We start from the raw sequence: 15,991 nt of genomic DNA, 5'->3' as shown, positions 1-15,991 counted from the left end.
CAGCATATAAGAATGTCAAGAGTATGGAAATGAGTGAAAAGGAACTGCAGGAGAAAAAGAAGAGAAAAATACAGAAGTACAAAAATAAGGGAGGACAGTCTGATGTATGACTATGGCAAAGAGGTATGCCCAGCAAAAACTTTTTGAGTACCTTTACTAGGCAGGATAGGACCCTAAGCAAAGATCTCTCATTCCTTCAATTTGATTTTAAAAATCAAAGAGAATCAGCCTAGTCTGCACTGGCATGATCCATTCCATTAGGCACCAACTGCAAGTATATCTTCCCTTATGAGGTCATGGCCAGGTAACATAACTTTGACCAATACTGCTTTTTCTGAAGATTTTAACTGTGCCACCCAAACACCCCACCTTTGATGGGGAACTGGTTAGATTGCCTAGCTCTGCCGGCACCCCTCTATCCAATACACTGTACCACAAGAATTTTTTAAAGACATGGCAGCAAAGGTACTGCCCTCTGCTTTTTCTTGTTCGTAAGCAAAGCAAGTAGAAGTTGGAAATTCTTCTCTGGACCTCCTCCTATCGCTATGCCGTTCGAGTGAGATTACCAGAAAAACATTACAAAGCTGGAAGTTTACATTGGAACTACAAAGTTTTACACTTATTCTATTCCCACCAGTGTTTTTCCCAAAACAAAAAGAGCAATTCTAAGTAAGATGTTCTTGAAACTGTTACCTAAACCTCTATAAAAATGCACACACCACAACACATTCTTTTCCTTTTTGTAACCTAACACAAGCACTTATTGTAAAATGCTGAACATTTTTAAACTAAGGAAAAGAGTAATACACTATTAGCATGCAATTATGATTGAATACATTTTTAAATCGCCTGACATAGTCAATCTTTTATAGAAATGCAAATGTCCTTCCCTGTACTTCCTCTATGCACCCTAAAGCAGTGGCCATGAAAATGTGTCAGGTATTTCACAGAAACTAAATAGATGTAAATTGGTTTCCAAAATGTTAATTACACTGAATTATGAAGAAATCTTTCTGAGTCAGCTCAGATGTTAGAATCCCTATAGAAAATACTCACTAATTTGAGGATCTGTTTATGCTTGTAATGCCAAAGTCATCCATAGCTAGATAAGGCTTGCATAATTTTTTAGGCCTAATAAAGATTGGGTAAAAAAGGAAAATTCAAGCAAATAGAATGTTTAAAAAAAACAAAAGTATATACAAAGGTCATTGACAGTTTTCTGCTGCAAGAACTTGGGGTTGTGTAACTTGGGAGTTTTCAGTGCTGAAAAAAAGAGTAAAAAACTAACTATATATTCCTGGATCTCAACCGCTAAAAGGTAACCCAAACATATTGTGAAACCCTACCATTTAAATTGGAATTCCAGCTGTCCTTATGGACACTGTTAGAAAAAAAAATTGAAGGAAAATCCAAAATGTGAGCTTCTACCAAAACATAAATGAGAAGGACACTTGTTCCAGTGGCAACTGTCTATTATGACCTACTAAGGAATTGCCCTTACTTTGGAGAAATTTTCTATAACTTCCTGGAAATAAAGTTCAATACACAGGCTTGAGATATCAGTGTTCTCACCAGCCCCTTTTAGCCGGGTGTACCACCCAGCATTTTCTGTAACCACCTGGCTGTTTTTGGGTGGTTACTGAAAAATTGGGCCACCACCGACCTACAGCTTCTTCCCACCCAGCTAAAAAAAATTCTGGGGGGAATACTTGAAATGTTTTCTGTCTTTTCCTTAGCAGTGTAAGCACATTTAAGATTTAAGTTTAGAACAATATTGTTTACTGCTCGAAAGCACCAAACAGTTGCCAGTATGTAGTGTCCAGAAAAAAAAAACACCACTGAAACACTACTGACTACCGAAACACTACTGAAAGCAAGCACCAGAAAAAAAGAGGAATGAACAAACCAATTTGTTCCTATGTTAATTATATTTAGGACAGGGGGGGGGGGGGGGGAAGTTAGTATATAGTTAACGGCAGTGGTGTTACTTGCAAAAACCACCAAACTCAGCCTAAAGTTATTCTGGACTTTCCCGTCCCATCTTTATACCTTTTTAACTTCTGTTTAGCAGTTTCAGGATGACATCTATTGAAATAAATGGCCAGGTCACTATTAACCTGACCTGCAATTGATTTCAATATCCATGATGCTGTTTTCAATTTGTAAAGGTGGTTCCTGCCTTTAATACAGAAGTGATCCCGGTGGCTGTAAAGCCACTAGATTATGTTTATGGAACAACGATATGTAAGCCTTCCCTTGAATGGTCCCTGGGCTCTCCTGCAGCTCCTGGAAGCTTGATAACTGCCCAGGATAGCCAGCAAAGGGGGTATATGCAGGGGTGTAGTGGGGTGTGCATGGGTGGGAACACCGTGCCCTCACTTTTTTTCGGGAATGGGCACACGTGCCCACTCTTATTTTGCAAAAAATTAATTGGTGGTCCGCAGCTCTGGCAGGAGAAGGACCCCGCTGGGGGGCGCACGGGCTAGAGCCACTGACCACGTCTCCTGTATAGAATTGCAGGCTCGGGGTGGTGGGTTGTCTCTCTGAACATAACCTGCCCACTCTCTGGGTGTCTGAGCCTGCAATTGGAGTGTGGGCGGGTTCTGGTATCATGACATCACTCTGGGGGAAGTTTTTTCCCCTGTGAGTGACACATAGGCAGGGGTGTAGTGGGGTGGGCAAGGCTACACCCTTGAGTATATGTATAAGAATACATCTTTTCACAGACTTTACTAAGCTACCTGAACTCAGACACAGTCAGCTCTGAACTCTTCTGCAGTTTAAAGCTGTGGAAACCCGACATGATGGTCAAGAAAACAAAAAATCTTTGCTTGATCTACCAGGATGAAGGGCAAGAGTTAGAAATAAAGTAAGATAAAAACAAAGTTTAGCTCTTACTTTTTGAGAAAAAAAAAAAGTGTATACCCCTAGGGATAGCTAAGGTTGGGGAGCACTTGATGCTGCTAGGCTAGCTAGAGCTAAAGGAGCCGCTTTCTGAAAGCTGCTTAAGGTAAATGCAGACTTAAGCTGGATATATTTGGTATTAATTGATTTGAGGTAATCTTGTCATTTATCTCTTACAAACAAAACGACAACAATATTGTACTTTGTTATAGGTTTGAAAAACTGTTGCACAAATACTATACAACAAAATTTTAAAATTGCAACATTTTGCAACAAGAAAAGAAATATTAAAAATATTTACTGGGTTTCAAGTAACTGTTAGGCTTCAAATGCATGTTTTATGAATAAATGCATGGGAAAAAATCCTCTGGTCCTGAAGTGGTAAAACCTCCAATCTAAGGCTGGGTCTACACGGATGTTTTTAAAAACGCATGTAAACGTTCCTACTGCGTTTATATGCATTTTTATGCACTTTTATTAGCGTTTTAAATCTTGCCTTTAAAACGCTGGAAAATGTCTTTAGCGCATTTTCCCTCGTTTTTTCCCGTGAAATCAATGGAAGCATTTACCTGCGTTTTTGGGCGTTAACCCTGCGTTTTAATTTTTTAAATGTTGCAAGCAACGTTATAGATAAGGCTCATAATTGTGCCTCAAGGAAACCGTTAGATTAGCCCATTCGAATGGGAATTTCAAACATGGACTTTTAAAGCCTCTGAATAAACTCTGGGGAAAACATCCATGTAGACTAAACCTATTTTTTTCTAATGTGTCAAACACAAAAAGCTGTTAACACAAATAAATAGAAAATGATTAACAAGAAGGACATATCAGCTGCAGTCAACATTTGACCCTTAACTGTCTTTCCCACAAGGAATGTGTTACTTAGAAATGCATTGGCTGAGATGATGACATGATGAATGGCCCGTGAAAAGCAAGAGATGGGATGTTAATGTAATGCCGAAGAGGAGAACATAATTCACAGATGTACATAAAACAATGACATTGATATTGTGGTGCATTAATAAGTGTGCCATTCAACCATTGCTATTATGTGACAATTACTTTTTTTGAAAACACAGCTGTCAGCCAATGTGCAAACAAAATTAAGATTGGCTGCATTTGATAGGTTTAATAAATCCATCATCTAATTTTACATTAAATATACTGCGATTTCTGAATATGTCATGGAAAGCAAATCAGGAAATATACCATGCTCCAAAGGAAATGACTTCATGTATAAGATAAGATGGGCTGTGTTCTCCTACCCTGTGATTTCACTAATCAAACAGAGCAGAAATCTGTTCCCACGTCACCTTTGTATTCATCGCCACTAAAGAAATAATGTATGAAAAATGTTCCAATATAAACATTTGCAACCAATCAAAATCTTTAATTGACTCGTAACGTAACTAAAGACCTATAGGAATGAAAATGAAGTTAAGAATACAATTTTACTATTGCAAATGAAAATATTTTGAACAAACAACTATTGCATTACACATATATTGCATCTAAACACTTAGAAACCTGTATAACTTAGTCCAGTATTTCTCAACCTTTTTTCAACATGGGGTAACCCCTTGAAATTATTTTCAGGTCTTCAGGGAACCCATTCTTTAATTACAATATCCACAGCTCACAGTAGAATGAACCCTGGTTGAGAAATTGTCTTAGAGGCCTGCGTCTAGCCTTGCATGTTCCATCATGTAATCCAATTAGCAATAACAAATGTACTACTAGCTATTAAATGCTGAATGGTAAAATACGATGAAAGGCCAAGAACATTGATGACAGGAGAGTGTTTGTACTCTATGAAGATGTCTTGGTACCACAATGTGTACACTGAACTGTGTGATTAAGAAAGTGGGTTTGGGACTCTGGTAGACTTTTCCGACCTACTGAACCTGCGTTTAGCATTGTATCCCTTGCTATTGTATCATTCAGAAACCTGTATCTTAAAGCATTTAGATATCTATATGAGCATGCAGCATATTTTGCTCTTTACTCTCAGAACATGTTCTATGTTGAGCCTAGACAAGGTGAGAACCTTGCAGGTTTTTGGGACTAGGCATCTATATTCAGATACTAGAACACAAGAACATGGGTGACATTCCTCTCCCTTCCCCAGGTGCTGAAAACACAGACTACTGCTTTCATCCCAATGGTAGTCATGTAGACTAACTAGGCAATGGAATAATATTTTATGGGCACCCTAAGACGGTTGTATGGACATAAGTAGCTTTAAGGTAGTGGTGGGGTTGTGAACATGTTAAGAATATTTGTTCATTGAAAGAATGGCCTTCTAATAATTAACAGGAATCTGATACATCATTCACAAAAAAACATTTTTAATATTTTATTCAGCCTGGAACAGCTGGAAATTTTGGATTTGCACCAAGTTTTGTGTTTAATGTTGATGTTCATTATATGCAACAAGTTGATATGCATTGTTAAAATGATGCCAAATGCAGTCCAATGCTGCTGATATAAATTGCCACCTATGAGGAGGGGGAAAACTATCCCGGAAGGAGGATTTTTTGGATGGTGGATGGATTTATTAGACCTTCTGCCAAGATTTTATTGCTATGAGTGCCAGTTGGGGAGATTCACACCCCTTGCTGTTTGTCCTGATGACCACTGCAACAAAGAAATTAAAGGGAAATTCGGATTTTTAGAAGTTTTTCTCAGAACAAGAAGTACTCTTTCAATAGGCAAACATACTCAGGCAAAGATAAATTAGAAAGTGACCTCAGTTTGGAGATTTCCTCCAATGTTCTAGGACAGGAAAAGAAATTTCACCATCGGAACATGAAAAGAAGCTAGCAGAACTCTGAACTCTCCTCTACTCTATTAAACCTAAAAACAAACATTTTGGTTTTTGTACACTTTATCAAGACTTCTGAATCCCATGCTAATGTCAAATTAAAGCAAACATTCCTCTTTTCTGTACGAAAGAGGATTTTAACTGTTCATAGATAATAATTGAAACAATGGGAGGTTTTAGGAGTGGTCAATGAATGAAATCCCTTAGCAATGTGCTACAAGCAGTCTGCTGAATGAAGTGATCTCATATACTTCTATATTATATTACATCAGCTCCTAGACATTTACACTGGCACAGATACACAGGGTTATTATTGACTACAGAACATTCATTATCTATCTCACACAAAAGAATTTTCCTTTTCTGAAAAGTACCATAGCAAAGCTGAGATAAAATGCAATATTAAGAAAATATTTCTTTTAATATTTCATGGCTTTCACAATGTTACCATTTTGACAAAACATCCAACTCATTGACAAAACATTTTCCAGACATAACATGGACTATTTGCACAGCTGCAATTTCTCATTACCCAATCTGTAATGAGCTTTGAGGTCTAGCTTACTTCCAGGTACTGGAAATCTTCCACCGCTGTGACCTGTGGCAGTTGTCTGTAACAATACCTGATTGCAATAATTCATATATTCTATTTCAAAATCATTTTTGCTGTCAGGTAATTCCAAGACTCCTATACCGACTATTCACATAACCAGAGTTTATGAGGAATAGATCAATGTGTAATGTTCTAAAGGTCACAACAACCAGTAGGCTAATATTGCCTTTTCAGTATTCTGATGGCTGTACACTGAAAAGGGAAATCAGACTGGTTCCCATGGGTTGCTGGAGTATATTTATCAATACTTTGCTCTACATTACAAAAAAAGTCTGCAAATACTTAAGGCTGGCAATATAGCCCCATGTATAAGACCTCTTACTGATGTGTGGTTAGCTCTATTTTGGTGCTTTGGAAACTACTGCTCTCTCTTTGCAGATCTCTACACTGGCTTCCATTTCACCTTAGAATCAAATTCAAGCTCCTGTGCTTGCCTTCTAATACCTACACAGTTCTTGTACCACTTACATTTCTGACCTGGTAAAAAAATACTCCCCCAGCCGCTCTCTTCTCTCCTCCAATGACCTACTAATGACTTCCTCACTCATAACCTCATCACACACACAGATACAAGACTTCTCTAGAGCTGCCCCAACTCTCTGGAATGGTCTTCCTCGTCCTATTCGGCTTGATCCTACTTTCTGCTCATTTAAAAGAGCACTCAAAACCCATTTATTCAAACTTGCCTACCCGTCTTCTTCTGTCTTTTTGAAACCATCACTACTTCTCACCACTACATATCCCCCTCCTATTGTGTGTAAATTCCCCCACCTCCTAGATTGTAAGCTCTCACTGTCTGTATTAGTCTGTCATTTTCAACCCCTATTTAATGTACAGCGCTGCATAATATGTTGGCCCTATATAAATCCTGTTTATTATTAATAATAAGAATATTAATAATAATAATACTGCTGGAGCAGCAAATCACACTACATTTGTACACATTGGGTGTTATTCATTAAAGCTCTCCAAGACTGGAAAAGATAGATTATCATGAGTAATCCTGGGTGATAAAGAAAAACTGGAATGCTGTTTTGCTATTAGTTGGCAATCCCGAACCAGATCAATTTCAGATTTGCTGGATTACCCAGGTCTCTCATGATAGTCTATCCTCTCAAGTTAGAGAGCGTTAATAAATCAGGCCCAATGCCCTCGAGAGGGAAATCCAACCACGTGGCCAGAGACAACATGCTGCTTCTGGGAACCACATGGTAACGGCAAAACATTTGCATGTACAAAATGGTTGTCAATTGCTACTTGCTTTCTGTTGAATGGAAGCCCTTGGAAGCACAGTCAAATAGGCCTAAGGGGGTTTGGCATAAAGAGCCAATTGTCTGGAATAAAGGCTCCCTTAACTAACTGGTACTAACCTCTCTTGAGATCCCATACTATTTTAGACTTTACCTTAACTGGCACAAAACAGCCCATTCAGGTATAGGGAAGACATCATTTCTTTCAATGTAAAAGTACTCAGGCTTAGCGGCAGAGGGGGTGGTGTTATTTTTATCCAGCCGACAAGGAGAATTATGGTGTTATGGAAAATTTAAAGGAGGAAAATTGCTGGAAGGGCGATACCTTTGAGCTGGGGTGAAACCTTTTAACAAACACTGTCACTTTGCTCTGAAGAGTCTCTTTACCATGGCTGTATCGACTCTTCCTTTTATACAACCTATAAAATTTCTTCCATAAAAATCATTAAAAAATTGCTTAACCTTCAACCTAACCATAACCCCTAATCCTATCCTAAACCCTATCACTGTCACGTGCATGTTCATGTCAGTTAGAACAAAGGGTGCTGGTTACTTAATGGGCCCAGCCCTGCCGTTCTTGGAAAACTCCCTGGCCTTATGGTTGGGTATTTTCCATCAGTGGGAGTCTTCCTGCAGGGAATCCCCCAACTTAGTATCTGGTGGGTAGGCTTCTGTCAAGCCCACAGAGAACAGGACCTGCCTGGTTTCTGCCAGGTGGGTCAAGTAACCCAGTCCCCCTGTCTGGAGTGTTGGGGGAGTGGGGTCCCTGGTGGTCAGGGACAAGAGGAGGATCATAAAAAACACCCTAGTGCACATTTGTGGTGAGGTGTTTTTGCACTTTCACTTTTTTCACAGCATCACAAGGGTTTTTGTTTCAGGATCCCCGACATTGAGGACTCAAAAACAAACAATACAATACTAAACTCTTAATTACCCTTAAAGGATCCTATTTATCCTAAACAGTTAAAGAAAAGGCACTGAAAGCCAGCTCTAAGATCTTGGCACCTACAATAAAGAAGCCTACCTTTGACTTGTGCTGCTGTTTTGAACTTGAAATTTGCACCTCATAATCCCAAAATTGCAATTTTAGGCAACAGATACAATTATTTCCTAAAATTTTATTCCACACAGCGACCATATTTTGGCTTTTGGTGGTCACCAAATTCACCTGCCAACATTTCATATGTCAGCAAGATTTAGGCTGAATACAAAATATTAATTTCTGAACATGGAATAACTTAAAAAGAGAAAATGATACATATGTGAGGGTTCATAGAAAGCTTAAAGCAGAAGTAAACTCAAAACACACCAATCACACTTACCTTCAATCCCACAGAGCAGTCTATCCGTTGGGAGGTTTCTTCCAACGGGGCCGGTGTTGTCCTGATATCTGTCCTACCCTGTGCCGGGCGCCGATATCTTCGTCTCTCTTCTTCTGGGTTCTTCTTCCTGCGTCACCCCATCGGGCATTGCAAAGGCGCAAGATTGGGTGACGTAGATTGCGAAAAAAAATGCATGCGTGAGATCAGCAATTTTTTTTTACTGATGCAAGGGGTCCTTCTGCGCATGCCCCAGCACCCAAGAACATCCCGGGATGCATGACGTAAGTATCCCGAGAGGCTCTGCGCTCCCATTCATTCTTAATCACCATAGCCATCAAGAATTAAAGGGGCGGTTCTGCACCTTTTTTGTTTCATAAAAAAAGGGTGTTGCACTTATTTTAATCTAATGTAAAAATTCTGAGTTTAGGTACTCTTTAAGGACTGGACGTAGCAGTGAAAAACTGATACAAGGTTAAAATTTAAATATTTCTGCCCAACATAAAGATATAAAGCTCTGCCATGAAAAAGTGCATAAAAGGGGTTTCCAGGCCACCAAGATATATTTCCACCATTCCCATATGGGAATGACAGGTTTACACATACATAAACGGTAATGTTATGTAGTCAGGAACTACGGTACAGGCTGCTGAGAGAAGCAATTAGCTACAAAAATATCCAATCTCTATCAGCATATGCCTGCCAAGAATGAAATCACTTAGTACGTTCTTGTATTCCATCCTGAAGGAGCTGTTTCTTGGCAACTAGCAGACAACCGGGTTACCACGGCGACACGATAAAACCGACCGTTTCAGAAAAAAGTATGGAAAGACCCGGAGCGTCCTCCGACAACCTTTAGAACATGTTATTTATATGAGAGGGAGCAAATTATATCATTTTTTTAAACAAACACCATTTATTTTTAAAAAGAAACACATTGCATGAGCATAAAGACAATCTGGTACACTGTCAAGATAATAATATTGCTGAATTTTAAGTGATATAAGTAGGGAATATAAATAGTCTTTTGGTATTAGTGTACCATAAACCAATCGGCAATATTCTTTCACTGCTCTGCTACAAGGGCAGCTAATAAAAGCAAATTAGACTTGATACCCTAAAAGCATATTACCATTGGTAGTTAGGGGTTGGTAACCAAATCATTTTGTAAATGCATTGTATGAGAAAGCCCTTATTCCCTTAAATCATTATTTTATACAAAATATCCATATACAAAACTGGCATATGAAAGCAAATAAAAGGCAGCATGATCAGTAAAGTTTGCATGGCAAAATACTGGTATATAGACCAATATGAGACATAGGCGATGGAGTCCAAGAATTCCCAAGGTTCATGCCCATCATGCTCAATACCTTTGTTTCCACCTGGAAGATGTACCCAATGACATTAGGATTAGAGCTTTTATTTGGTCATGATCATCACCTTTTTATTGACATGGTAGGCAGTGCTGTTGCCCTCTATATCACAGTTGTTGTGCACAGGAAGCATGGACATTCCCCACTGCAATTCACAGTATGGCCAACCAAGATTCTGTTATACTCCTTTCTATAAATATGACCCAGCATTTCCTGTACTAAAGATGTAAAGAGGATTTCTTTACTACTAGTATAGATGAGTCGAAAAATATGTCTGGATTCGTAAATATAGATAACTTTTTCTTAAAAAAGTTTAAATTATTATTTTGGGTAAAAAAATCACTAGAAATGGTTCCCATAGCCACTTTTAGGGTACTTGAATAACATCAGGGAAGTCTAAATCACGTTTTCTGTTCCAATTGTCTCTAATTGTGCTGTGAAAAAGGCAAATGTTTACACAACAATGGGAAACAAAATGTGGTATATAACTGAAAATGATAGATGTGTTTTCACTTGTTTAACAGTCACAATGCTCTCAAGCACTTTTCTCAAAATACTTTCTCAAGTACTATACCTCAAGTACTTTTTCTCTAGTAAGTTTTAGGCAAGCAATGTGTGCTTCTTTTTTAATCCAACTGTCCTTATAATTAAGCTCTAATCTCTTTTCCTGACCTTACGGTATTTTATAGAGCGTTGCAGCAATGTCAATCTTCACGTTGTCCACAGCCTTCTGTATAAAATGGAGATAGGCAAGCCATATGGCAGCCTGTTATTGGATGATCTCGAGTACAGCCATATCTGCCAATGTACAGGATAGCCAAACGTGGAATCTAACTTGAGGAGACCACCACTACCTCCTACACCGATTTATGGTTATCTTTTGAACTTTATCATAAATAGAACAGACAGTTACAAATTCCTGCAGAATATTGGTTTCTGTTATATAATTTCTCCCTTTAGGTGTTTCTGTAGGATGGCGTTGGACGTGTAGTTCGAGTCTGAGGTTGTTTGAATAACTGTCATGTTTTAACACACATGTATACAATACAAGACTCAGTGTCACCATAATGAAACTTCCCATAGATTACTAACTGAATGTATCCTGGATATGTTTGACTTATTCTAAAGACCTCATATGGAAGCTGCCAGTCTGCTCACTAGTTGTAGAACAGTAATGCTACTTACAAAACTTTCAAATTACTGCTAGAGAATCGGCTCATAAAAGTTTTTTTTACTATTTGATTCCCTTGCCAGTAAGCAATTATATTATGTGTTATAGTGGCAAACACCTAAAATATATTGAATGATCAACAGGAACTTTATATGACTATGTTGGAGCATAATAGCCGTAAGCATATTTCTACAAAAAATGCTGAACACATCCCTCTCCACTGAAAGCTAACAGAAGCAAGAGTGCCAAGAATTAAAATGACATTATATTGGTTATTGGGCTGGATAGAGAACAGGAGTGAAATTAATTAAAAGAAATATACAGGCTCGATCACGGTGCTGCTGCTCTGTGAACTAATGCTAAATCCACTGAATCAGTAGTAATTTGTTTTCAGCTGGTGAGCCCAGTGGAGTCTGCTAGAGACCTGACATGATTACTAATGGCCACCATATATCACTGATTCATTGCTGTGCTGCTGCAAACAGATCGGACCATCTTTCTCCTGTCTGGGCAACAACATTGACAAGAGTGCACTCAGAGTGCGGATTTGACATGTGTAACGCACATAAGGGGACATTCATATGAGGATTTCATCTCATTCACTGCCCTTTACATTCATCTTTTTTTCACAGACAGCAGTATTCCACCCTCAACCAAACTCCCCCAATCCTTTGGTTGACATTCATAAGGAATCACAGGGAAGCCACCCAATTCTGCATTGTCTGTACTGGCATGGTGCCATCACACACCAAATGCCCACGATCTCTTTTGGGAAGGAGGTAGCAATTTTAGCCAATTGCAAAACTATAAAGATGTTAGTTGCCTTCCTACTAGTCTGTTGCTTAGGTTGCCACTGGGTAGTGTTGGGTAGTGTTCACTAGCACTACAAAGAACAGCCAAAGGATTGGCAATCTGTAAATCCCCCTTATATTATGCAATCACACAGCATATAAAGATGCTTGGATCACAAGTGTATTAGGCTTTTCAGAAATAAAGCCATGGAAGAAGGTTTACAAAAGGCTGGTAGGTATAGGTCCATCTGAAAAATAAAGTCAGTGGGGTTCACAAAACATAGAATTTGCTGAAAAATGTGAATCTTGCTGTGATACAGATCATTCTTTTGGGAAATGAGGCCAGCACTGAGCTACAAATGAAACATGACTGGCTATAAAAAGAAAAAAAGACATTCAATAAAGACATCCATAACTTTGTAGCTAAAAATAATAAATGAGCAAGTTAAAAGCTAGAAGACTTCTGGCTGAGTGACAAACCCCATTCTATGGGTAGGATGAAGCCACATAATACATTTTACCAAGCTTTTAATTGTTCATATTTCATTGCGGATGTTCTCCTCAATGACAAGATTTTAAAAGGTTAATAAGAACTGGTATATATTATGTATATATTGTGGTCAGTGCCCAAAAAAACATGTGATTGCTTTGGACAGTGATCTGTATATATAGTGTCTTGTAAAAAAATTTCCCCTAGTTTAGTTTTAATAAAGTAAATAACCTTTATCTGGAAATGCCAAATACCAGAAATGTTCCATATCTGGAATCACTATGTTCCACACATTCCGGCTTAAATATTTTTTAGAAATTCAAGCAGAACCAAACTATAGTTAGGTTTATATGAACAGACTTCATGGAGGAAATCTGGGGTAGGACAAATGATTTAAAACTTAACTCACAGTTGCAAATCCTGACACTGTGATTTTCCATTCCGATGTTCTGTAGCTGCCTGGGGCTGAGGTATCCGGCACTGTGGGTAGCAGAGTCCTTTGTTATGTGAACCCTGCTGATGCCACATTGGAGAGCTGATGTGGGTCATTTTCCCTTACATACAGCATGTGAGAACAGGAACTCTGCAGGACAGATCTGGAGTAATTGGGTCTGATTTATAAAAGCTCTCCAAGGCTAAAGAGAATACACTTTCATCAGCAAAGCTGGGTGATCCAGCAAACCTGGGTTTGTTAGCAAATATTTTGAAACCTGGACCAGATCCATTCCAGGTTTGCTGGATCACCCAGCTTTACTGATGAAAGTGTGTTCCCTCTAGCCTTGGAGAGCTTTTATAAATCAGGGCCATTATCTCTACTGCCCTCAGCCTGCATTATTTAGAAAAAATAGAAACAGTGTAGGAAATGCATGCAATTCGAATACACCTTAACTATAACTAGAAAATGATCTACATTGTCAGATAATTGTTCTATGTCTGGGAACTTTTCCCCTGACCTACATACACTTACCATTCTCCTATTGCCCCTCTCTGCATCACATCAGACACAAAATACCCAGTGGTTGCTTAAATAATAAAGTGCTCAGACCTAGTGGCCAATTGCTAATCGCTACTGCCATAGCCAACAGTGGGTCTCTGTGCAGTACAAACTTAGAGTCCCTTGGGGACCCCTTGTAGCTAAAGTGTGCAGCGGCACACTTTGCACCTCCCGATGTCCGCCATTGCAAGCACAATCGAGTAGAATTAGATAAGATTGAATGGATTGCCCTCTGTGAATTGTGTGACACTTTTTTTTGATGAGATCTCGGTCATAGATGAAGACAATGTAATCCAATTATGAGAAAACATTAGGTTGTTTATGCTTTGATCCTCTTTAATATTCTTAATAATCTGCTAATCTCACTCTAACGGAAAAGGAAGACAAGTGACTAATTCTATGATGGAACAATCATCTTTGTTTCTTTCAAAGCCCTCAGTGTCCCTTTGCCGGGCCTGCTGGTGTTGAGCAGAATGACATTTTTCGGTTAAAATATGCAGCAAAACATTTTATTCCAATGTAGTGGACCTAACATCAGATATATTTTATTTCACCTTAAATTTAATGTAGGCATAAGACTTACAAGGTCCTATTGTGTGCTAATTCCCCCACCTACTAGATTGTAAGCTCTTCGAGACACGGTCCTCTCCTCCTGTATCACTGTCTGTATTCGTCTGTCATTTGCAACCCCTATTTAATGTACAGCGCTGTGTAATATGTTGGCGCTATATAAATCCTGTTTAGTAATAATATTAATAAAAATAATTTTTAATATTTGCAATATAAATCACAGCACTGCCCCTGCAAAGGCTGTTTGTGTTTTTCCATTCTCGTACAAACATTATTCAGGATTTGTAACTATGTCTTGGACAGAGATGCAGCCTCAATAATGACAACAATAATGACAAAATTATTTTATTACTAGTGTCTGTGCATTTATTGCCTTGTCTACAAGCATGACGTAGATCAGGGCCTTCTGCAATCTTGCCTTGACTTGCTACAAAGCTCTCACAGACTGGAGAGGATACACTTTCATCCATGAAGCTGGGTGATCCAGCAAACCTGAAATGGATTTACTATAAATCATTTGCTATTTGTTAGCAAATGTTTTCAATCCTGGACCAGAACCATTTCAGGATTGCTGGATCACCCAGCTTCATGGATGAAAGTGTATCCTCTCCAGCCTTGGAGAGCTTTAATAAAGGTCCAATCTAATCAATGCAAAAAAGAGGACAGAGAAAATTATTTGTTCTGCCTCCAGCAGATTTATTACTTTAATCAAACCCAGACAATGGACTGTAAAAAATGTATGCTTTTCTAAAAATACATAACAGCTTTTACAAAGTATACTGTTGTATATTGCAAAATGTCAGATATCTAGTTAGGCAGACTCTGCAAACTAAAATTACTGAAATGTCCATTTTAAGCTGCAGACTGATAATAAATTATAGTTCCTAGATTGTAAGCTCTTCTGGGAAGGATCCTCTCCTCCTCCTAAGTCACTGTCTGTATCTGTCTGTTTTTTGCAACCCTATTTAATGTACAGTGCTGCATAATGCGTTGGCGCTATATAACTCCTGTTTATTATTAATAATATTATTAATAATAAAATTAATAAAAATATTATTGGTTCCCAAGTACATTCAAATGTTCTTTCTCTAGAAAAAGGCATATGAATTGACTAGATTCAGAAAAGCTACAAGTTTTCTTCAATTGAAATAATAAAACATTGGAATAACTCAGAAAAGTGTTGGTAACTGGTGATGGTAAAACAATTACAACTGTAAGAGGTTTGGACCATTCCATGTAACTGAATTAAATGGCTCAGAAGCACCAGAAATGGAATTTCCATAAATTTCATCTGTATACAAAGTTTCTATGGCTTACCTGTTTCCCGTCCAGTGTATACAGACGTTTTACCACTCCAGAATCCAACTTTATGGCGTCGGTTATATCAGTGAGAACTTGATCAAAAGAATGGGCTGTTTTCTTGTTCAGAAGAATGCGGACAGCCTTTCGTGGTTTTACCCCACTCCTGATAATGGTGACAAGTTTGGGTCTGATAAAATCTTTGCCTTCTCTCCCCTCAGAAATGCCGGCCTTAGCAGATGCCAGAGGCTGCATTCCGCGGGGGCTGGATGTGGTCTTCACATTCACTGACCAGTTGGGATTTACATTCTTTGTGTAATCCAGTTTTTTGAAAGGCTCAATGGATCCACACACATAACTTTCACCTGAAAGACAAGAAATGTCAATTTA

The 15,991-nt window shown here is 38.5% G+C and overlaps 1 protein-coding gene across 4 annotated transcripts in view; it reads right to left on the bottom strand.

Annotated features, from left to right (window-relative positions):
* The window catches only part of DCLK1 (doublecortin like kinase 1), a 208,796-nt gene that overhangs the window by 160,755 nt on the left and 32,050 nt on the right, over nucleotides 1–15,991 (bottom strand). For all 4 annotated transcript variants that reach the window (XM_072404171.1, XM_072404164.1, XM_072404197.1 and 1 more), the window contains exon 3: nucleotides 15,620–15,966. In XM_072404171.1, the coding sequence (XP_072260272.1) occupies nucleotides 15,620–15,966 (347 nt within the window). The remainder of the gene's footprint in view (nucleotides 1–15,619; nucleotides 15,967–15,991) is intronic.

Source organism: Pyxicephalus adspersus, chromosome 1 (genome assembly GCF_032062135.1).
Source record: "Pyxicephalus adspersus chromosome 1, UCB_Pads_2.0, whole genome shotgun sequence".
Lineage (NCBI taxonomy): Eukaryota > Metazoa > Chordata > Amphibia > Anura > Pyxicephalidae > Pyxicephalus > Pyxicephalus adspersus.
Note: the sequence above shows the minus strand (reverse complement) of the source record. Positions and strands in the feature narration are given on the sequence as shown.